We start from the raw sequence: 23,506 nt of genomic DNA, 5'->3' as shown, positions 1-23,506 counted from the left end.
TGAGCCAGAGCTCAAAGTATTGGCTGCACTTCCACAGCAAATCCTAAAGAGGCTACGCAGAGAAACAAAAGAAAAATATTTTCCCCTAAAGAAACATTCGTAAAAACACATTTATTAAAGCCCCAAAAATTCCATAACACTTCAGAGCCCCGGTGCTGGGAGAGTGCTGGGCTGAGCACGGCGCCTGCCCTGCAGGGCCTCCCAGTCTGCCCAGTCCAACCCACCCAGGGCCACCAGCACAGCCCAGCTTGGCCTGATCCTTGTGGAAGAGGGCCTGGAACCTCAGCTGGGCTTTTCCTGTGCTCCCAAAAATCCCCTTTAATGTCCTTCCTATGGTCTAACCTGCCCTTAAATCCTCTGCTTTAGTTATTCCAGCTTTTTAAGGGGAACCATGCCACGGGACAGGCTGGATGGGGCTTGGAGCAGGCTGGGATAGTGGAAGGTGTCCCTGTCTATGGAGGGGTGGAATGAGGTGGGATTTAAGGTCCCTTCCAACCCAAACCAGGTTGGATTCTGTGTTGGAGAGGCCTGGAACCGGCTGGGATAGTGGAAGGTGTCCCTGTCCATGCAGGGGTGGAATGAGATGGGATTTAAGGTCCCTTCCAACCCAAACCAGGTTGGATTCCATGTTGGAGAGGCCTGGAACCTCTGTGGCACACAGGGGACCTGTTTCCCCTGGTAACACTGCAAAAATTTCCCATTCCATCCCAACCACAACTTTTTTTTTTTTCCCCTCTGGATCCCCTGGAGCAGCAGCTCCATGAAATCCCCCTCACGTTGTTCCGTGGCTGTTTTCCAGCAGGAGGACAGGGAAGGACAACCCAGACCCTGGTCCCTGTCAGGGCCAGCTCACAACTGTTGCGTGGTCCCCGTGAGGTGATGGAAAACTTTCCCCAGCATCAGGTGTGAGCGTGAGCTCCTCCAGTCCCACCCCGAGCAAGTGTTATAAACACACAGGCACAATCTAAATATTTATGGCACATGAAATCTCCCGTCTGCTGTTGCTCAGCTCCGAGGAGGGAGGGGGAGTTAAGAGGTGATTATTGTGAGGGGCCTGGAAACCCAAAATGTGGGATCGAGCTGAGTCCAGTGCCCTGGAATGGTCACTGCACCAGGACCAGGTGTCAGCTCAGCTCCCTGATGAGGATCTGAGGGGTTTGTCACCGCCTGGGCTGGGCTGAGCCTGGCTTCCATGGGGAAACAGCAGATGGAAAACACGGCCTTGGCTTTGTGGGCTCCTTTTCCTCTCTAGCACCTCCTGAGAGAGCGGCTGCTCCAGCTCGTAAAACCTTCCTGGGGCTGGGAAGGAGGAGCAGAGCACGCCGGGCAATTATTTCCCTGGCCTGGAGAAAAATTATGATAGAATTTGTTTTCTTATTCGTGCTATTTTTGCTCGGATCTCTGGGGGTTTTGTTAAAGGTTGAAATAAAATTTTCAAAAAAAAAAAAACCCCAATGAAAACACGAGACAACAGAAGGAGAGAGGCAGGCTGGGGAGTTCCATGTGTTTTCTGGAACAATTGCCCATTGATCCAGCCTGGAAAGTGCTGAGTATCTGGAGGTGATAGGACTGTCTTGGCAGCAAGAAGTGGAGCTGCTTTAGGAAAAATGCTTCACTTAGCAAAGTTTGGGGAGCTGGTATTGCCCAAAAAGGCCACACCAACACAAATCCTGCTCTCTGGGCCCACACCAACTCCTCCAGGCCACCACAGGGACCTGCCAAGGTGAATGGTGCCCACAGCAGGTCCTTCCTCCCCTCCTGGGAGCTGCTGCTCCTACGGACAGAGTGATTCCCATAGAAGGGTGACACCACATGGAGCAGTGGAATTTCAGCTCCTGGAGGCTTTGGTTCCACGAGAGGAGCACGTGGGCATTCGTGCACTGCTGTGCCCTGCAGGGAGTGTGGGCAGCTGAACCCCCAAAGCCAGTTTAACTCAGTGATGGAGCACAGGGTTTTGATGGTTTTTTCTGAGTGAGTCCCCACGTTGGGCGCCAACTGTAGTTTCCCCCCTTCACGCAGCCCCCCGAAAAATCCGACTAGCTCAGAGATAAGGGAGGAATACCAGGAGAAGGGATAAATATTCAAAAGAGGCTCTTACCCCAGGGTGTTGGTTGGTACAGCTCTCTTTATTCTGTGGTGTCCATGGGAGAGCAGGGCAAAAGAAGAAGAACAGGAAATCTCAGGGGTCTATATAGGTTTTGGACAGGGTGGGCTCTCCTGGCTCTCCACCAACCCCGTTGGGGCAGGAAGGAGGATCCAGGGTTATCTTGATCAGAGTCACAGGGTCCCAGGGAAGGGGGCACAGGGTGCCCATGAGCTCACTGTAACAAGTCCCAGGGCCAAATTATAAAATCCAGGCAATTTCAGCTCCAGCTGGGAATTATACAGAGTTTCACCTTGATTTGTGTAGGTGATGTGAGCACAGGCTGGAGACAGGACCAGCAGGACACGCGTGGGTCCCTCTGGGGTGAGCTCCACCAACCAAAACCTCGTTCCTCCAAAACACAGCTTCGTTTTTCCCCCAGCCCTACTCTGCAAAGCCACTTTCAACTTCAGGGAAGCCCTCCAGGGGCTGCCAAAGGAGAGGCAACTTCCACATCCCCTGGAATTGGGAGCAGGGCATGGATGGCTCCGGAGAGACTGCGGAGGCCCCAGCCCAGCACAGCCAGGGCACGCTGGGGTTGGCACACCTGGGGCATGCTGGACTTGGCACACCTGGGGCACACCGGGCTTGGCACACCTGGGGCACGCCGGGCTTGGCACACCTGGCTGGTTTTGGCATTCCTGGCTCGTGTTTACACCCACACCCAGAGCGGCGCCAGCCCCGCGCCCCGGCCATGGCAGGCCTGGCTCTGCCGGGCTTCCCCAGCACAGCCCCGCCGAGGAATTCTGCTCCCAGGAGGCTGGGAGGGTTTTTTACAGGGGAAAAAAAGGAGTCTGCCCTTGGGAAAGGCGCTGGTTTTGTGTTTTGAACAGGCAAAGTTGGATATCACCTCACATGGCCTAACATACATTCACCCCTGGGACTCAGGGATTCGCTGGGGCCGTCAGGGAGACAAGGGGCAGCTTTGGAATTCTTCCCCTTCCCCATTTCCCTGACCTCTTATTTAAACCTCTCCTATACCTCAACAAAGCACATTCCTCCAGGAACAACAGCCCAGCCAAAGGTAAAGCTACTGTGGACGTCCAGAAGCCTCCAGGCTACACCACGTCTGAGCTCAAGCCTCCAAAAAAGCCAAAACCCTCCAGCTCAAACTAATAGATACATCTGCCAACAGCTTCTTTTAATTTTTTGGAACCACTCTCTAGATTACTTCATTGCCAAGAAAAAGAAGAGATATTTATGATAGCAACTGGAAGGCCTTGAAATTCCAAGTCAGAGCCTCGGTGGTGTAAACTGAGGCTGCTCCAGCGAGTCAGGGGGCCACTGCCAATTCACACAGGTTGAAGTGGCTCTCTGCTCTTATCTCCTGGCTCCCCAGCACGCAGGGACAATTAAAGGCAGCTCAGGCAGGCACTCCATGAATATCTGCCACTCTCTGCTCTGAAATCCTCCCCTTGGAAAAGAAACAGCAGGGCGAAAATGCAGGAGTGAAAGCAGACGTTTGCTCCCACCTTGAACTCCGAGCTACGGCTTCAGCAGGAAAACCCAAAGCTGGAGGGACACAGAACACCTGCTGAGAGTGTCCAGGAATTTCCTTGAACGTTTTGTTCTATAAACCGGGGGGAAATGCGTGGTTTTAGTTTGAAAGAGGCTCAAGTAGGTTTAGTTTGTGGGTATTAAAAGCAGGGAGAGGTTTCAGAAGCCAAGGAGCACGAGGGAGCTCTGGAGACACAGAAGCCCTGAGCAGCTGCCGGGGTTTCTGGAACATTCAGCAGGTGCTGATGTGCAGCTCAGTGAATCCTGAACTTTCCTGTCCTGAAAAATGTTCTTTCCATCGAAACCACCTTTCCCGAGGTGGTTTGGTTCCAAATCAGGGCCTGGTGTGACACGGGGTGGGTGGGGTTGGTCTGTCACTCACCTGGTTGTGTGTGAGGAGATATTGCTGTGGTTCATCAGGGGTTAAAGAGTGAACTTTGCTCTTAGGCTTTGGAATTAAAAAAAAACCAGAATTTGGTCAACAGAAAAAGAAAATACAAGCTGAGGTGTGCACCAAACACACACCAGACTTACACACTGGGAGTAATTTTACTCATGGTAACAGTTCCCCTTGTCTTAAACTTCATGGTGGTGAAGTGATAGAGACTCCTGCAGGACCCTACAGAGAATTTTAAAAATTATTTTTAAAAATTTAATTTCTTAATGTCTTAAAACGCCCCATAAACCAGTGGTGAGCTCCTGTCACCCTGGGAGTTTGGACCAGGAGCGAGCCCTTTGTTAGATCTGAATTTAAGCTCGGGATGGAATTTTATGGCCACGACATCACCCAGGCCTGAAAAGGGAGTTTGTAAAGGATAATCTGAATTATAAGGCCATTAATGGCAGCACTTTAATCACCCCAGTAAAGCCACCAGTCCCTCCCAGCAAAAGGTGCTGGAGTCACTGGGCAGGTGGAAGGATCCTCATTGGCTTCAGAGGTCTTGGGATCAGGCCCAGATTTTCCACAGATTTCCAATTTCCACTGTTTTATATCCTTTCAATCCTTATTCAGCCAGATATTTTAAAAGATGCTGAATATCTGCCGTTTCCTAATCTCAAATTCCAAATTTTGCCTGGGTGTAACTGTTGTACCAACTGGTACTGGGTGAGCTCCTTGAAGAGGCTCTTCCTTGAATTTGGGATGGGATTTTCCTGTGATTTTGGTGACACCTTAATTCCTTTAAAGCACTCGTCCCCTTTTGTTCCAGCCCACACTGACACTGCAGTGTGGGGGTTTTAATTGTGGAGATTAAAAAAAAAACCCTTTCCAGTTATTTGGGGTTTCATTTTCATTTTCTCAGGAAGAAAAGACAGAAAAAAAAAATAAAGAGAAAATGGAAGGTTGAAAATGTTTGGGTTATGGGAGAAAATATATTTTTGGCATTGAAATGAGGAAAAGCACCAGGGTTAGGGAAAAAACCTGAACTGAGCCCTGAAAATTTACCTTCCTTTAATTATCCAGGTGACATTTCAGACATTTAGTCTGACTTTTTTTCTTTTTTTTTGCATCTGCATATTGAAAACACCCTTTTAAAAACACTTTCAAAAAAACCAGCTGCTCCTGAACATTTATTTAGAGAAAAGTAAATCTTATAAAAATTCAATTGCAAAGTAGTTAAGGTATTTGAATTTTTTATATACATATATATATATATATTTATTTTTTTTTTAAGGAAAGAAGAATCCCAAGAAAGAAAGTATTTGATGGCTAATAATCTCATTTCAATATAATAGGACCTTTCTTTTGCAAAGAGCAAGACAGGTTAAAAGATATAATTATGACTTTGCAAACTCTCCCAAGTGCTACGAGATCATCTGACAGTTCTGATCCCGGGCTCAGCTCTCAGAGGGGAAAAGTCTTTGTCTAGTTCGAGAGTTAAAGAGACAGGATCCCTATTCCACCCTCTGCCTACATTGCAATTTAACTGTCAAAAAAATCCAAGCTGCAAAATTGTCTTATTCCAACACAGCGCAAGGAAAGAGAGAGAGGTTTGAGACTGACCTGTCAAACGCACCCTCTTTAAAAATGTATAATATATTTTAAACATTTTTTTCCAGAGGTACTTAAAGGTTAAAGATGTGCCAAAGAAGGAGGATGGATTTTTTTTTCTCCCCCTTTTCGCTAAAGCTTTTTAAAACAATTAAAACAAAAAAAAAAAAAAAAAAAAAAAAAAGAAGAGGGAGAAAAAAAAAATTTCGAAATTAGGGATCATCAGTGTAAAAAATCCCCTGAAGATCAAAAGGAACACATTAGAATCACATTAATTCTGATTAAAAAAAAAAAAAAAGAAAAAGAAAAAAGAGACTAAATCCCCTCTTTCAATGGGAAGAGAAACTTGGAGGACATTTAAATGGTGTTTCCATTGTCAGGATGTGCAGGAAGGTGGAGCAGAGTGTCAGGGAGAGCCACGGGCAGAGCTCTGCTGACACTCCAGGATATTCCTGGGCTTTTTAAAGCCTGGCTTTTCTCGGGTTTCAAAACAGGGAAAGAAGGGGAGGAAAATACTTTTCCCAAGTAACCAAACAAAAGGAGCCATTTCCACGGGGGGGTTTCCAAGGAACCACAAACAAACAATTCCCAGTCTTTTTTTTTTTGACCAAATATAGATGGCAAACGGGCAGCTGGACATGGGCAGAGGTGCCACCACCCGGGCACGTGGCTGTGTCCCTGTCCCTGCACAGGGACACGGGCTGGGAGCAAAGCCTGGCAGGAATGCCAGGCTGGGATCTGGGAGCAGAGGATTTGAGTGTTTGTGGAATCACACGATGGGTTGGGGGGACATTAAATTCCTTAAAAATAATTTTATCCCATGGCAGGGACACTTCCACCGTGCCAGGCTGCTCCGAGCCCTGCCCAGCCTGGCCTTGGGCATTGCCAGGGATCCAGAGGCAGCCACAGCTTCCATGGACAACCTGTGCCAGGGTCTCACTGTGAAAAAAATCCCATTTTTCATCCTGCTGCAAGGCAGGAGCGAGACCCCCACAGATCCTGAGTCAGTTCCCAGGGGACTGCGATTCCCCACCTGGCAGAAAGCAAGTGGGAGCGTGTTCAGGTCCATTATCCACCTCCATCCAGCAAACTGGGAATTGGGACTGGCATCTCTCAGCCCAGCAGAGCATTTGGAGTTTTCATCTGCTGCTTTCCAAGGAGCCGGGTGAGTTTTCTCCCTCCTAAACTGGGATCTGCTCTTTGCCAGCCGTGCCTTGATGGGTGGATGCACAGCCAGGGGTGGGTGACAGATTGGTGGCTTTGGGACAAAAAGGCTTTTGAAACACCATCCTTCCCTGTCCCACCCGGGATTTCAGGTCATTCCCATAATATTCTTCTCCCAGGCCCCAAACCCACCAGGAAAAATGGGAATCTCATCCAGGCTCTGAGCTGATCCTTCCGACCAAAGGCTGCAGGGAAGGGACCTGTGTGAAAGTCACAAGCTAAAATCTATTTAGGACTGAGAGCCACAGGACAAAACCTGGGGGATTTTCCCAAATTATTGAAGATCAAATAGTCCCAATCCAGGAGCACCTGCAGACTTGCATCACCTGCACAGCTGGGCTGATGTTTCAGGCTTTAAAGTGCTTGGGAACAGCCCCTGATTTCCTTGGATTTATGCAAACACCAAGGCCGTGGGCACACCCAGTAAATCCACCCTGAATGGTATCAGCACAATCCAAGATAACCTGGCACCAGCCTGATAAGGGGCAGGAAAATCAACCCACCCCTGTGCCAAATTCCTGCCTTTCCAGCCCTCCTCATCTGTGTTTCCAGGTGGGTGGGGAAATGGAGGAGTTTTGCAGCAGCACTGAACATCAGACATGGGAACTTGGAACAGGGGGAAGTTGTGTGCTTATCTTCAATATTTAATAGATATCAACCTCTGGTGAGCTGGGGGTGGCCAAATTGGAAAATAAACCTACAAAAGCCCAGGGATGGGGACCTCCTTAAAGCATCCTGGCAGGTGGATTTGTCCCTCACAGCCCCGACTGCCGCAGGGTGACCGGGCTTTTGGGATTGCTCACTGAGGAGGAGAGCCAAACTGGACTCCTGCCCCAGGAATGCTGCCAGATTCCTGCTCTGAAAGGAATGATAAACCTTTGGGATGCTGCTTCTCTGACTGTGCAGAATCAGGGCTGAGGATGGGATCAGAGCTCCTCGTGAAATGGCTCCAGTCCCTCTTCCCTTCCATCCCTGAGGAGCGGGCCCAGAGCCCAGCGGTCAGACCAAGCCCTTTGTTGGATCTGAATTTAAGCTCAGGATGGAATTTTATGGCCACGACATCACCCAGGCCTGAAAAGGGAGTTTATAAAGGACAATCTGAATTATAAAGCCATTAATGGCAGCTCTTTAATCACCCCAGTAAAGCCACCAGTCCCTCCCAGCAAAAGGTGCTGGATGGGTCCTGATGGGCCATCCCAGGAGCTGCTCCTTTCATGGATCTTTTCCCAAGAAGACAACAAAGCCTTTCCCATCCTTTCCATCCCAAATTCTCCTGGGTTTGCCTCAGCCTTTCCAGGGACGAGGTGGTGATGGGGGAAATTTCCCTGGTGTGACCAGGAGCAGGGTCTGGGTCTCCTTGGGGAAATCCTTGTGGCAAAGCCGAATTCCTTGTGGAAAGCTGTCAGCGTTCTGCCCATAGATAAACCCAAACTCATCTGCTTTGTACAACTTCCTCTTAATCCAACTAATTTTGCAGCTCATCTTGCCTTGTTTGGGATGAGTTTGGAAGGATTTGTCCTTCTCTGCCAGGGACAGGCTGGCTGTGACAGCACCAAGAGGCCTGCAGGTGCTGGAAGGGAATTCCAGCAGTGAAAATCATGGATGTAGCTCCAAGGAGACAGGGAGGGTGGGGAGTGAGACACTGCGAGTGTCACCTGGTGTGTGACAGCATGTGACAAAAGGGACACAGTGATTCTGGGAACACCCATCCAAAGGGGAAAGGGAAGCAGCAGGAGAAACCCCAAGAAATCACAGAAAAACCCAATCCACGTGTGGATTTATCCTGTTAAAACCACGGAATGGCTGATCCAAACCATGGGTACCACCAGCAGCTTTTCCGGGGAGTTCTGCAGGGGGTGTGAGGCTGGTGGTGGCAGTGCCAGCCTGTCCTCGGTGTCCCCACCACTGAGCAGAGCTGCCCTGGGCTGGGCCGGGCTCTGGCACCGTCCCTGTCCCCAGCCCAGCCCCCCTCGGCGCTCAGCTCTGCTTTGGTTTGATTGATTTTGTAATTGCTCCTTTAATTGAACAGCTACAGCAACACTACCAGGGAAAGGTTCCAGGGCTGGCAAGGGAGGTGGGAGGGTGTGGGGGTGGAAGGGGAATTGGAGCTGGGGAAAGAGCAAAATGGGTTTTTCCCTGTTTCTCAAGATGAAAACAGAGGGAAGAGGCAGGGGATGAGTTCCCTTCAGCAGGAACTGAGGAGGAGGAGAGCCGAAAACAATAAATTACAGGAGGAGAAGAAGAAAAATGAGAAGTGGGTTGAAAAGTGTGGCAGGGCCAGAGGGTCCCAGGGGCTGCTCAGCCTCCAGCTGCCATCGGCTCCTGAGGGCTGGGAGTGCTGGGATGAGGAAAATGGGCACTGAGGAGGAAAGGGGGGAAGCTGGGGGAGCTGGGAGCAGGGAACGAGCAGGGCAAGGTGGGAAAAGATCCCAGCAAAAGGTGCAGGAGGAAGGGAAAGGCATCCCTGTGTCAGAGGAGCTGCAGAGAGAGGAGTGGGGAAGGAGAAAGGTGAGCTCAGGGAGGGGATTGTGACAATGGGAAAAGGGACAGAGGGCAGGGTCACAAGCTAAAATCTATTTAGGACTGAGAGCCAAAGGACAAAACCTGGGGGATTTTCCCAAATGATTGAAGATCAAATAGTCCCAATCCAGGAGCACCTGCAGACTTGCATCACCTGCACAGGGGCTTCCTATTGGGAAGGAATAGTTCCCTGGGAGGGTGGCACGGAATTCCCAGGCTGCCCCATCCCTGGAGGTGTCCAGGGTGAGGGTTTGGAGCAGCCTGGGGTGGTGGGAGGTGTCTCTGCCATGGCAGGGGGGGGCACTGGGTGATCTCTAAGGCCCCCCCAGCCCAATTTCATGGTTCCATGAGTCCATGACTGACTCCCTGTGCAAACCCTCGGTGTGCCCAGCTGTGGGGTGGGCACAGCGAGCTCTGCCAGCACTGCCAGCCCCTGCTGGGGCGAGTGTGAGGCAGGAGCTGTCTGGGAGCGTGTCAGGAGAAGGACAGGAGAATCCAGACGGGGTCAGGGGGGAAGGTGCACTCAGAGGCCACCGAGCAGCTCCACAGCGAAGCAGCTCAGGTTTCAGGAGAGCCAGGGGGACAGGAGGTGGGCTCTGCATTCCCTGGCAGGCAGCACAAGGCAGGTTTAAAGAATATCCTTCCATTTAGGAATTTGTTTATTATTCTTAAGGCAGCAGCTCAGACAGGCAGGCCGGCAGCGCCGCATCCACGCTGGCTCCCCAGGAAGGCAGGGAAGGGAGGGACAGGAAAGCAGATTTCCAGACTGGGGGCAAAGGGATTTGTGCCCTGCTGGGCAAAGGAAGGGGGGAAAAGGCTTTGCCAACTATTTAGAAGTGTGGAAGAGACTCAGCTTTGGGATGTCAGGGCAGCCAGAGTGGGTCCAGCGAGTGCCCAGCAAGATCAGAGCTGAGCTGCTGTCCCAAAACCCAGCAGCACCTTCGGGGTGGCTGCTCCTCTGACACTTCAGACCTGGAGGTTTTCATCTGAAATTCCTCACACCCTGGAGCAGAGACCAAGAAGTGTTTTCTAGGGAGGAGGGAGAAGTGATCTCTCTGCTGGTAAAATCCACTCGTTCTGTGAGGAGTCACAAGGCACCAGGATCTTTGTGGTTGTAGAAATCTCCTCACCTGGCAGGTGTGTCCATCCTGGGGGGGTCAGGGCACATCTCCCAACTCTGCATTTTGAATTTCTGAGCCATCTGGAATGCTTTCAGCTGCTGCAGCGATGGCCAAGAACGCAGCAACCCGGGCCAGGCTGGACATTTCTCCTCGTGAGGGTGGTGAGGCCCTGGCACAGCTGTGGCTGCCTCATCCCTGAGGTGTCCAAGGCCAGGTTGGAGCAGCCTGGCGTGGTGGGAGTGTTCCTGCTCGTGTCACAGGGAAAATCTGTGTTTTTCAGCCCAAATCTTTCAATATCCCTGAGCCCAGGGTACAGATTTGGGTGCTGGTGTGAGCAGCACAGGACAGAGGGAAGTGTGGGTGCCAGCAGTGGGGAGGAATGGCTGATGACACCAGGAATGCCACATGTGGGGGAGCAGAAAACCCCAGGAATGGAAGCAGGGAAACGGTGGCAGCCAGAACAGGAGGCAGGAAAGGTCCCTCATCCTGGCCATAAGCAGGGCTGGGTGTTAACTCCCGGGATTATCCTGCCCCAGAGGCAGGAGGGCTCCACACCTCTGACAGGAAACCCCGCTGGAAACTCCTGCTGCTTGGTGCAGAATGTCTCACTGCTGGGAGGAATTTGTTCCCCGTCCCTGGAACGTTCCTGGGAGCAGAGCTCCCACCTGCCATCCCCTGCCAGCCCTCAGCCTGCCTGTCACCACCTCCCCTGCCACTCTCCCCTCTCCTTTCCCTTTTGCTCCCATTCTCCACTTTCCTTTCATCCCTTTCCTTCCCTCTTGCCGTGTCTCTGCCATCTCCAGGCTCCCAAACTCATCTCACCTGTGCCCCACCAGCATTTGTGGGGCACCAAAAGCCACTCCAAAAGCCTTTTAGGGGTCATTCCTCCCCCAGCACTCTGTGGCCAGAGCCTCCCTCTCTCCCTGCTCCCTTCCCCCTCCTCCTTCCCTCCCTCCCATAATATTTTCCATATGAAGAAGCCTTCCCAAAGCCTCACACTGCCCTCTTGGCGAGTCTCCGGCGGGTTAGAGGAGACCCCGGGAGCCTTTAATCCTCCCTCTCTCTCTTGCTTTCATCCTCAGCCGCAGCTGGACGCCCCATTGATGTGGAACAGACCAAACACCCCTCACTAAGCTGCTGCTGTGGGGCCTCTTCTCCTCCGGCTCTCCGAGCGGGGTCCGGCGGGTCTGGCAGCCCCTCCCCACCAGCCTGGGGGTCCCACCTTCCCCCTGCCCCTCTCCCCTCTCCCTGAGCCATCCTTGACCACTTTATCCTGAGAGTCCCCCCACCCCGTTCTCCCTCATCCCAAGGTTTCCCTTCCCGGGGTTGTTTGGGATGGGTGCCCCCGGTCCCTGCAGGGTGAGGCTGAGGGGCTGCTCTGTGCTGCTGTGCTGAGGATGCAGCTCGTGGCTGTGTGCCAGGGAGGGCCTGGGGGGATCCTGGGAGACCCCCAGACTCAACACCCGAGTCAGGTGTTGGGTCTGCAGTCGGCTCAGAGGTTTGGGAAGAAGCGTTTTTACAGCCCGCTGCAGTGGGGCAAGAATATATTTGAGTTGTGGAGCGGTTTGGGTTGGAAGGGATGTGAAAGATCACCCAGTGCCACCCTGGGACACCTCCCACCACCCCAGGGTGCTCCAAGCCTGGAGCTCCCTGTGAGGGTGGCAGGTCCTGGCACAGAATTCCCGGAGAAAATGTGGCTGCCCCATCCCTGGTGGTGTCCAAGGCCAGGCTGGACAGGGTGGGGGGACAGGAGGGTGACAAAATAAATGCCACCAGCCAGGTGAGAGCAGCAACAGAGGACAGGCTGGCCTCGGGCACTGCCGGGCATCCAGGGGCTGCTCTGGTGTCTGACAGGAATTTCCATCCTCCTCCTCCCAAAGCTCCCAGCGTGGAGGAGCCAGGCTCGGCGGGGACAAACTGGGGACAAACTGCCATGTTTGGGGACCCGCCTGTCCTCAGGTGATACACGGGGAATGGCACAAAGCCACCTGAGTGTCACAGACACGGTGACACGGTGACACGGTGACACGGTGACACGGTGACACGGTGACACTGTGACAGGGGCTGTGGCTCCCCTGGGTCACTGCGGGTGTCCCAGGCCAGGCTGGATGGGGCTGTGGGAGGGGTCCCTGTGGTGGCAGGGTGGCACTGGGGGTGTGGGGAGGTGTCCCAGGGTGGCACTGGGGGTGTGGGGAGGTGTCCCAGGGTGGCACTGGGGCTGTGACAGGGCTGTTACTGGGGGGGGTGACAGGGGTGGCACAGGGCACTCGATGCGGTCCCAGGGTGGCACTGGGCTGTCTCAGGGGTGCCAGGGTGGCACTGGGGGCGTGACAGGGGTGGCACTGGGATGTCTCAGGGGTGTCACTGGGGTCTCTCAGGTTCTCACCGGGGCTTTCGGTGCCATCCCAGGGTGTCACGGGCTGTCTCAGGGGTGTCACTGGGGCTGTCTCAGGGGTGTAACTGGAATGTTTTAGGGCTGTCACTGGGATGTTTTAGGGGTGTCACTGAGGTCTCTCAGGGTGTCACAGGTGGCTCTCAGGGATGTCACCGGGGTGTTTTAGGGGTCTCTCCGGGGTGTTTTAGGGGGTCTCTCCGGGCTGTTTTAGGGGTCTCACCGGGGCTGTTTTAGAGGTCTCTCCGGGCTGTCTCAGGGGTCTCTCCGGGCTGTTTTAGGGGTCTCTCGGGGCTGTCTCGGGGGTCTCTCCGGGCTGTTTTGGGGGTCTCTCGGGGCTCTCGGTGCCGTCCCCGCCCGCGGGACTCGCGCTCTCCCCGGGGCTCATTCCTGAGCCTCCCCCGCCCCCTGGCGGCCGCGCTCCGCCACTGCAGCGCCCTCTGCTCCAAAAACCCCAAAAAACCCCAAAAAAAACCCCAAAACCCCCAAAAAAACCCCAAAAAAACCCCAAACCCCGATATTTTCAGAAAATTCTAACCCAGAGAAGCTTCTGTGGGTGTGACAGCAGCCAGAGTCAATCGACTGCAACCAGCGGCAGTTCCAGGATTTCCTGGAGGGCAGCAGAACGGGGATGGTTCCATCCTTGAGCTCCAAAGGAACTTTGGAGGATCAAACCAGTCATGGAAGAGGTGGGTTGATAACAGAGTTCAGTGAAAGGGGTGGAAAATGACCCGAGTTGTCAGGAACTTATCTGAGGAGGGAAAATTGAAATATTTGGGGTGCAAACATCTGGAGAAGGGCTGAGGGGAAGGATCTGATCTCTGAGGTCACAGTGGGCACAAAGACATTAAATTGGAGCTCGGCATCAAAGAGCAGGGAGAGGCAGAGCTGGGAGGGTGTTCAGATGGGGCTGGTGCAGCACTGGAACAGGAAAACGCTGCAACCTCAACTGCTTAAAGACATCTTTAGAAATGCCGTGGACAGGCCTGATGCTGCTGTGTCACTGGGCTGGATGAAGTGACCTCCTGAGATGACATTCATCTTCTTCCCTGTGATTCTATAATTAAAATCACATTGATCCTCGGCCAGAGATGCAGCAAAAGGCCCAATTCATTACAATCCTGCTGCTCCAAGATGCCAGGCCCTGCATGGGCATCTCCTCACGAGCTGTCCTGCCCCACAGAGCCTCTCCCCTGGGCCAGGACCTCCCGTGGATGCAGCAAACACCGTGGGAAGGGCTGGGGAACAGATCTTGGCTCAGTTTGGAGGCAGCCACTTACAGCAAGTGAACTAATTGCAGCCTCCTGGGATTTGTTCACCCGAGCCCGAGCGTGTTCCCCCTTCTCGTTACCGAGCATCAAGTGCCTGATGAGAGAGGGATTTGGGGACAAGACAATGCAGAGATAGCTAGCACAAAATGATTAGCCAGAATGTATTGTTAATAAGCTGCTTATTCATCTAATTGGAAATTCTTTGCAGCCGGGGTGTCAGTGGAGCCGGTGTGTGCTGCTCTGCTGGAGCGGGGCAGGTCCCGGCCCGGGGGATGCTGCAGCTCCCTGCCCTGCTCCTGCTGCCTTCAAGGGCAGGGAAGGACACAGGGAGCTGGAAGGGAGGCAGAAAGGCTCAGCCAAGCCCTGCTGGTGAGGGACACGCTTCCCAGTGTGGAAGCAGGAGGTGTCTGGGAGCAGAGCAAAGCAGAGGTCTCCTCCAGCACCCTTAGAGCACCCAGAGAAAGGCCAGGGAAGCTTGACCTGGAGGCAGATAAGAGCTGACACTGCTCCTGCTTCCCAGAGCAGCTGTGTGGGACAGAACCAGGTGTGGAAGGTCACCAGGGAGTCCCCAGAGCTGAGGACTGTGGCTGTGGATGCACACAGCAGCTCCAGGCTGAGCTGCCGTGGCTTTGCCAGGAGCTCTGGCTTCCTGTGGGTTTGCAAAGTTCCTCAGAGAGGCTGAGGGAAAGGAGGGGAAGAAGCTTTTCCCTGTTCCCTCTGCTCACCCTGGCTGAGCCCAGGCCTGCAGAGCAGCTGCAGGGAACTTGTGTGACATGAAAATCTGGAGCACTTCTCTCTTACCAGCCAGGGAGGAAGAGGAGCCAGGTGGGCCGACCTCAGCACAGGCTGTGGGGACAGGAGGGTGACAATGCAAATGCCACCAGCCAGGCAGAGCAGCAACACCCCTTGGCCCCAGGGCTGGCAGTGCTCTGGGCACAGCCACTTCCCCAAAAGCACCCTGAGATTACCGGCATATGAATTTTGTAACAAAATATGGGGGGGTATTTCCGCTCCAGGCGAGAACTTGGCACTTCCCCGTCCCCCAGCTGTGTCACTGCCAGGCAGGAGAGGCCAAGGGCACCCACAGTGGCACAGGACACGCCGGGCAGCCCCAGCGATGCCCCTTCCCTGGGCCTGAGGATGGCCGTGGAGCTGAGAGCCCTGTTCCTGCTGGCGCTCTGCTTCCCAGGTAGGAGAAGGGACAGGGACAGCCTCCCCCAGGCCCTGCTGCCCCGGGAGCTCCTCCAACCCAGCCAGGCTGTGAGCTGGGCACTGCTGCAGGGCTGGGAGGGAAGGGCAGCCCCAGTTCCCTGGAAACCTCCAGGTGAATTTCCAGGTTCCAGTTCCCCGACTCCTCCAGGTGAATTTCCAGCTTCCAGTTCCCTGACTTTTCCAGGTTCCAGTTCCCTGGCTCCTCCAGGTGAATTTCCAGGTTCTGGTTCCCTGGCTTTTCCAGGTTCCAGTTCCCTGGCTTTTCCAGATTCCAGTTCCCTGGAAACCTCCAGGTGAATTTCCAGGTTCCAGTTCCCTGACTTTTCCAGGTTCCAGTTCCTTGACTCCTCCAGGTGAATTTCCAGGTTCCAGTTCCCTGACTTTTCCAGGTTCCAGTTCCTGGCTCCTCCAGGTGTCCAGGATGATCCGTGCTGGGAGCACAGAGCCTCTCCCACCCTGCCCAGCTCCTCTGAGGGCAGTCCTGGCTCGGGGCAGCCCTGCAGGGAGCACAGAGCCGCCAGCACGTGGCACCCTGGCATGGCTGGGCAAGTGGCACGGGGCAGCTGCTTCCCTGCCTGCTTCCCTCTGCTCCTTCCCCCCATCAGCCCAACCCAAATCTCAACGCTGCCCTTCCCATTTCCAAGCAGGTGAACTCAGCACGGGGAAGGGATTTTGGGTTTTGGAGTTCTTGAAGCCATCGGTGTCCCAGCAGGGGGAATTTTGGAGGCAGAGGTTCCCTGTGTGCCCCGAGGGGCTGTGGGCAGCCCTTCACCTTCCAGAAAGGGCAGCTGGGCATTGGGAATTATTGTAAATGCAGGTGAAAACAATGGGAAGGAATTACAATGTCTTGACTCAATTCGGAAGGCTGAATTATTTCTTTATTATAACTATGGTGAAATACATTAATATACTATATAAAAGGAGGATACTAAAACTACAAACTGCTTTCTCTGACTCTATCTCCAACTCTAACACAACTCATGACCCTCTCTGAGAGTCCAGCCCGGATTGGATTGGATTGGATTGGATTGGATTGGATTGGATTGGATTGGATTGGATTGGATTGGGTTGGATTGGATTGGATTGGATTGGGTTGGATTGGATTGGGTTGGGTTGGATTGGGTTGGATTGGATTGGATTGGATTGGATTGGATTGGATTGGATTGGATTGGATTGGATTGGATTGGATTGGATTGGATTGGATTGGATTGGATTGGATTGGATTGGATTGGATTGGGTTGGACTCCCTCACCCCGTCTGATCCTCCCAGGTCTCCAAGGCCAAACCCCAGAAGTCCAGAGACGACGGGAAGGGGACACTCTTCACGTGCTGTGTCCTTATGAAGCGTGGACTACTAACCACCAGGAAAAATTGTGGTGCCTCCTGAGATCTGGAGACTGTAAAGAAATCCTGCGCACATACTATGAAATCAGCGTGCAATCCAGGGATAAGAGGACTGAAATAAAGGATAACACGAGTAGCAGGACCGTGTCTATCACCATGACTAACCTCAAGGCAGAGGACTCGGACACGTATTTCTGTACTGCTTACAACAGCTACAAAGGTGGATACCCACAGCTAAGGACCATCTCACTGAATGTTTTCAAGGGTGAGTACCTGTACCCCACCTGTAATTTCTGTAGTTTTCCCCCCCTCCACGCAGCCCCCAAAGAATCCGACCAGCTCAGAGATATGGGGCTGTGAGGGGAGGAATACCAGGAGAAGGAAAAGTATTCAAAAGAGGCTCTTACCCCAGGGAAGTTGGAACAGCTCTCTTTATTCTGTGGTGTCCATGGGAGAGCGGGACAAAAGAGAGAGAGCAGGAAGTTTTAGGGGTCTATATAGGTTTTGGACAGGGTGGGCTCTCCTGGCTCCCCACCAACCCCGTTGGGGCAGGAAGGAGGATCCAGGGGTTATCTTGATCAGAGTCACAGGGAAAGGGGGCAAAAGGGTGCCATGAGCTCACCGTAACACCCACCCAAAGCCAAACCTTGTCAGGAAGCAACATCCTTCCTTCCCCTGCTCTACCCCCTGTCCCCCACGGCTGAGCAGTTCCCCTGGTCCCCCCAGCCCCTCCCCAGCCTCACCCCGGCTTTCCCTCCCACCCAGGGGGAGAAGGAGCCCCACGGACCTGCTGGTCCTGCTGGCTCCCAGCTCCCTGAGGGAGGGTCTGTCTGGTGCCCAGCACTGACAGTGCCCACCTTGTGTTTCACAGAGCTGCTCAAGTGGGAGCTGGACACGCTGAGGGTGCAGTGCCCGGCGGGGTACGGCATGGTGTGGTGCCGAGGAGGGCAGACGGGCTGCACGGCCCTGCTGAGCAGAACAGCTTCAAGGGAGAGCCAGATGAAATCCCTGCGAGACAGAGCATCAGTGGAGTATAACTCTCAAAAGGCTCTTGTTGTCACCATGAAGAACCTGCAGGTCTGGGACTCTGGGGTGTACTGGTGCGCCCTGGGCCCCGAGCTCAGCCGCAGAATGGAGGTGGTGCTCTCTGTGTTCAGGAGTGAGTACTGCCGTGTTCTCCCTGCCCAAGGGTTCCCAGAGTGAGCTCCTGCTGCCCTCTCACTGCCCAAAGTGAGCCCTTCCCTCCTGGCAGCCAGCTGTGGATGTGGGCAGGTCTCAGCCCAGGTGACCCCGTCCCTCTCTGTCCCTGCAGCACAGTGCCAGCTGATCCTGGTGCCTTCCAGCCAAAGCCCAGACAGGCTCTTCGTGCTCTGTCTGCTCCCAGCAGGCTGGCAGGAACCTCAGGGGAGGCTCCTGTGAGTCCCACAGATGGGGATGCTCATCCCAAGTGCTTCCCACAGGGCCACACTGGTGGCTCCAGCACTGGTTCCCACTGGGAGCTGCTGGGACCCTCCCTCATGTCAGGCACTGTTCTTGCTCTGACCCCACAGCCACCAACCCCTCCAGACCCTCTGGGCTGAGTGTGCCACTCTGAGGGAACCAGAGGAGGGGGACAGGATCCCCAGATTTATCACACCTCTGGGTGGGGAATCGGGGTGCAGCCCCCTTGTGCTCAGGGCAGGGGGTGTGCAGGGGGTGTGTGGAGGTGGGTGCAGCTCCAGGTATTGCAGTGCTGGGGAGGGGGTGCCGCTGTGGGATCCCATTTGGGGTCTCAGCACACATCCTGGGTGTTTTGCAGGGACCCAGCAGCACACAGCCAAGGAGTCAGGCAACATCTCTGTCCAGTGTCACTACAGGACCGCAGACTTTGGGGCTGTCAGCAAAGCCTGGTGCAAAACAAAGCAGGGGGAAATGTGTGATGTGCTGGCCAGCACCAGAGCCGAGTCCCCAGCAGGGAACAGCACGGCCTGGGGAGGTGTCAGGATCCAGGATGACACCCAGCAGGGTGTTGTCACCATCACCATGGAGCAGCTGCAGGTGCAGGACTCGGGTGTGTACTGGTGCGCGCTCCAGGACGGCTCCGGTCTGCTCTGCATGGAGGAGGTCACGCTCAGCGTTTCCAAGGGTGGGTATGGATCTGGCAGGACACGTTTGCAGATTCCAGACTCCCTGCCCTGCTCTCTCCTGTGCTGCACAGCCTACCCCACTTCCCACCTTGCTTGTGTTTGCCTGCCCAAATCCTGCAGCTTTGGATCTCCCCGTGGCCAGAGATGGGAACAGATCCACATCGGTGCTGTGCTGCTCCTCCTTAACCTGGGAGCAGCTTCAGCTGTCCTGAGTGTTTGATATCAGCTCTTGAGAGTGACTTTCTAGCCCCTTTAGAGCGATTCATCAGCCCCTTTAGAGAGACTTTCTATCCCCTTTAGAGCCATTCATCCTTTGCCTTTCAAAGACATTCCGCTGGCTTGTCAAGGGAACAACTTTAGACTGGGATTTTACAGCTCTGGGACCTGTGGGTTCTGTTTCAGACAATGTTTGGATGGTGAGGGAAGGCACTGAGGCCCCTGGTGATGGCAGAGCAGCACCAGGCTGCAGCCTGGCTCTGGCAGCACTAAGAACAAGCAGTGCAGAGGATGAGAGGGGACATTGGGATGCTCTGGACACACTCATGGGACAAACCCTGGGAACAGCAGGGGCAGAGGTGTCGCTGCTGAATGCAGAGCAGCCCCACAGTGACCATTCCTCTCCTCATGTTTGTGCTTGCAGCGTTGCCTCCAGGAGGTTTTCCAGACTCTGAAAGCCAAAGTGAAGAAATTCTTGTGGGTGACAGGTAAGGACTGAGAATCTCTGAGCCTGAGCACACACCAGTTACTCCTGTTGTACACCTGGGGCAGGCAGGCCCTGGGCACTCTGGATTCTGCCTAGAGGAGTTGGATATGACAGGATCCTCACCAAAGGTGGCCTCTCCTCCTCCAGCACCTGCCCAAACCCAAATTCCAAAGGGAGAAGCAGATTGGTAAAATCATGTCACAGCCTTCTGCAGGAGCCTCTCTGCTTCTTTATCCTTCTCTCTTTGGGCTCTGCACTTCACTTGAACCCCCAGATTCTGCCCCTCAGCCTTGACTTTGCACCCTCCTGTCTGAGTGTTTAACAGTGGGACAGTCCTTGGCTGCTGTTATGCCATTTACCAGTTAAATGTAGAGGATTTTCCTCCCTTTGTACATCTGCTGCCTTCAATGCCTCAGCAGCACCTCAGAGCAGAATCATCCCTGCTCCAGAGAGCCTGGAATTGTGCTCGGAGCTTTGAACAGTGGCTCGTTTCTAAAGCCTGGAGAATGGTTTAGGAAAAGCTCAGAAGATACAGTCAAGTAGAAAAATCAAGAATCAGGAACCAGGGAAGGTCTCCAGTGCCTCTTACTCCCTTCTGGCTCAGCAGGGACTTGCCCAGGCTATAGATGGAGGATCCTGCTGGAGATCTTGCAGGAGAACCAGACCCTCCTTCCAGGTGCTTGAACTGAGCACATAAAACCTGTCCCTGTTGGGTGATGGGCTGTTAAACCATCCCACCCTGGTGACTGCCTTCCTCTGCTGCAGCTGCAGTGGGAACACCTTCCTCATCCTCTCCGTGGTGCTGCTCCTGCTGCTCCTGCTGGCCCTCCTCACCTCTGCAGCCCTGGGTGTCAGGTACTCCAGGCTCCTGCTGGCAACAGGTACGTGCAGCTGGCATTGTGGTGGAACTCAAAATGTCCCTCAGACATTGCTGGAGGTTCCAGGCCCAGGTCAGAAGCATCTGAGACCCTGGCAGGCAGCTGGAAACAGCTGTGATTTTGGGTTTGAGCCATGGAATGAGTTACCAACCTTGCAGGAAGAACAAGAAGTCACAAAAGTTTAGATATTAGAGTAGAAGTAGTCACAAAGTAGAGGGAAGAATTTTTTAGTGTTGTACAAGGGGGTTTTAACACCTGTACAGGGGGGTTTTGATTTTAAGATGGAGGAATGTAGGCTGGTCCTGTTCCTCCTCTTTTTTCTTCTTCCCTCCATGTTCTTGGTGATGTTGGCACTCACAGATTGGTTTAGAGTAGAAAAGCACCATTTAATATTGGTAATATCATTGGGGAAAAACTGTACCCATGTAACACATAATGTACCATATAAAAGATAGAAAAGCACCATTTAATATAGGTAATAGGCAATGGGGAAAAACTGTGAACATGTAACACGTAATGTACCATATAAAAGATAGAAAAGCACCATTTAATATAGGGAATAGGCATTGGGGAAAAACTGTACCCATGTAACACGTAATGTACCATATAAAAGACAGCAGCAGCCCTGGGTGGGGAGAGAAGAAGAAATTAGGGGACAGAGAGGATGTCAGGGTGTGTGTGTGCCTCTGCCTGAGCTGTGAGCAAACCACAGCAGCCCAAGGAGAAAATCTTTTAGATAACTTGCAATAAACTGCCTTGAGACCAAACAACAGAGACTGCAGAGTTTTCTTTGGAAGCTCAGGCTGGAGGAGGGAATTTTCCACCCCACGGAGCCCCTGGACCAGGTTGGTGGCTCTGACAGCATTGTCCCAGGCAGGGCCCCAGGTGAGCTCAGTGCCTCAGGTCAGGCTGGGAGGCCTCAAGGCAGGTTCCTCCCTGCCTGCCCTCAGAATAATTCAAGCCCAGGTTCCTCCAGAGCCTGCAAACACCTTAGAGGAGGAGTAAAGAGAGCAAAGTGCTCCCCAGCCCCAGGGCAGAGGCACATCCCAGCACTGGGCAATGCCCCAGCCCTCCCAAAGCTCCTCAGGCAGAGCTGCTCGTGGATTTCTTACATCTAAACCCTCTGATTTTGCCTCGTTCCAAAGGTAACAGAGAAGCAGAGGACACCAGTGGCAGACCAGAGGACACAGCACAGGTAAGGAAAATGAAACATTTCCCACACGGTGCAAAACCCCTGAACACAGTCTGAGAGGAGCTGTCAGACCCACCTGGTGGGGAGATTGGAGCTCAGTTTGGTTATAAACAGGAGGGAAATGGAATTTAATGGCAGCAGAGAGAGGAATGTTCCTAGCTGGAGAGAGAGGGGGGTAATTAATGCAAGGAAACTCCAGTAGGAATAAACCCAGTGGAGCAAATTCTAGTAACCCCTGAGAAGAGTGACAAGCAGGGTCAGAGCATGAGGCTCCACCTGTATCCAGAAGAGGTGGTGAAGGAAAGAGTTCTCTGTTCCTTCACCTCTGTCACAACCAGAGGTAAAATTTGACACTTCTCCTTTCCTTGTAGGAAAATCTCCTTCTGGCAGCAGTGTGGCCTGGCACTGCCTCATGCTAAGGAGTGTTTTCCCTTTCTTTTCCCAGCCTGGCAGCACTGGGAGGAGGGAACGTTCTCAGGATGACAGCAAAGGGCCAGCACACATCAACCTGGATGTGCAATCCCACTCCAGCCTGGAGGAGCCTCTTTACTGCAACGTGAAGCCGAGCCCGGCTCCCGGGAGCTGCCAGCACATGGAATACGCCGTCATCGCCTTCACCCAGTCCCCAAGGACCAGCAGGGAGTGAAGCACAGAATCCCCAACAAGGCAGAAATATGGGGAAAAGGACCTGGAGTAGAGTGGGAATGAGGAGTAGGAGGAGTGTGGATGCACAAGCTGAGTTTTGCTGCTGTGTGGGTGGTGTTGCCTGAGCATTTTCAGCTCTCCCTCCTGTTTTAGGTTTTGCCAGGCTCGGGTCAGGCAGAGCTGGGGGGAATCCCCGGGATCTCTTGTACATCTGCTTTTCCAATTCCATTAAAGTGCAGTCTTGGAGAGGCAGGTGTGGAGGCCTGGCCTTGTGAAAAGGAGCAGTGTGGACATGGCTGGGTGGGATATCCCAGCTGTGTCCCGCTGCAAACCCTGTCCCAATCCCAAGAATTCAGCTACTGTGGCCAAGCAGACTCATTCCAGTGCTGCAGGGATGGAACTCAAACCCTGCTGTGGCTGGGCTCATTTTTCGTGGAATGGGCTGAGGATGGAAGTGCTGGATTCTAAGAATAAGCAGAACCAGCTCCTGCACTTCCCTGCCTCTGCTGGAAACGCTCCAAATGACACATTTTATTTAGCAGTCATGTGGGGAGCAACATGAAATGACTTTATGGGGCTCAGTTCCATTTCTCCAGGAGCTCTGGCTCCTGATTTCCCTGCCCCAAGCCCTGCTGGAGGGGCCTGAACCAGCCCTCATTCCCAGGCCAGTCACATCCAACAGGCTTCTCTTGACAGGGCTGCAGCAGGGAGGCTGATGGAAAATTTTTGAGATTTTCAGAGTTGACCTGGCAGAAAGAAAAAGAAAATGGCTCTGGAAATGGTTCATTCAGCCCAACAATTTGCTCTTCGTGCAGTTGCCCTGGGTCAAGCTGTGGAAGAGTAATAGCAAAAAACAGTGGAGTGGAAGAGAGGCTTTTTTGGGGAGATTCTTGAAGAGAGTCCATATTTGTGCTCACTGGAACGAGAAGGAACAAAAGCTGAAGTCAGTCACCTGACAAAGAATTTCTGGTCACTGTGAGGGACCATTTTCTCAACCACTAACTGGAGGAAAGGCACATTTAGGAATGGCCAGGCCTGCAGGTTTAGCACCACACCAGTTTCGAAGCCAGGGTCTATTTGTACTTTCATGGAAGACCTCCAAGTAAATAAATCACCTCAAAAATGAAACACCAGCAGCCCACCCCCATGAGTTTTCTGGTATTCTGGGGGGTCTGTGGCTGCATTCCTGAGCTCTCAGCACGGTGGCATTGGCTGGCTCAGAATCAGCATCCCCAGCAGAGATCCTGT

The 23,506-nt window shown here is 53.4% G+C and overlaps 1 protein-coding gene across 1 annotated transcript; it reads left to right on the top strand.

Moving 5' to 3' along the window:
- The first annotated feature begins 15,170 nt into the window (after window positions 1–15,170).
- On the top strand, window positions 15,171–22,510 carry TREM1 (triggering receptor expressed on myeloid cells 1). Its single transcript, XM_030292059.4, has 8 exons — window positions 15,171–15,347; window positions 16,641–16,979; window positions 17,586–17,873; window positions 18,513–18,839; window positions 19,481–19,544; window positions 20,309–20,424; window positions 21,567–21,616; window positions 22,059–22,510. Exons 1-8 carry the CDS (start codon window positions 15,299–15,301, stop codon window positions 22,257–22,259), a joined length of 1,434 nt encoding a protein of 477 aa, XP_030147919.2. The 5' UTR covers window positions 15,171–15,298; the 3' UTR covers window positions 22,260–22,510.
- The last annotated feature ends 996 nt before the right edge of the window (window positions 22,511–23,506 follow it).

The sequence above is a fragment of the Taeniopygia guttata genome, chromosome 26 (genome assembly GCF_048771995.1).
Source record: "Taeniopygia guttata chromosome 26, bTaeGut7.mat, whole genome shotgun sequence".
Taxonomy (NCBI): Eukaryota; Metazoa; Chordata; class Aves; order Passeriformes; family Estrildidae; genus Taeniopygia; species Taeniopygia guttata.
Note: the sequence above shows the minus strand (reverse complement) of the source record. Positions and strands in the feature narration are given on the sequence as shown.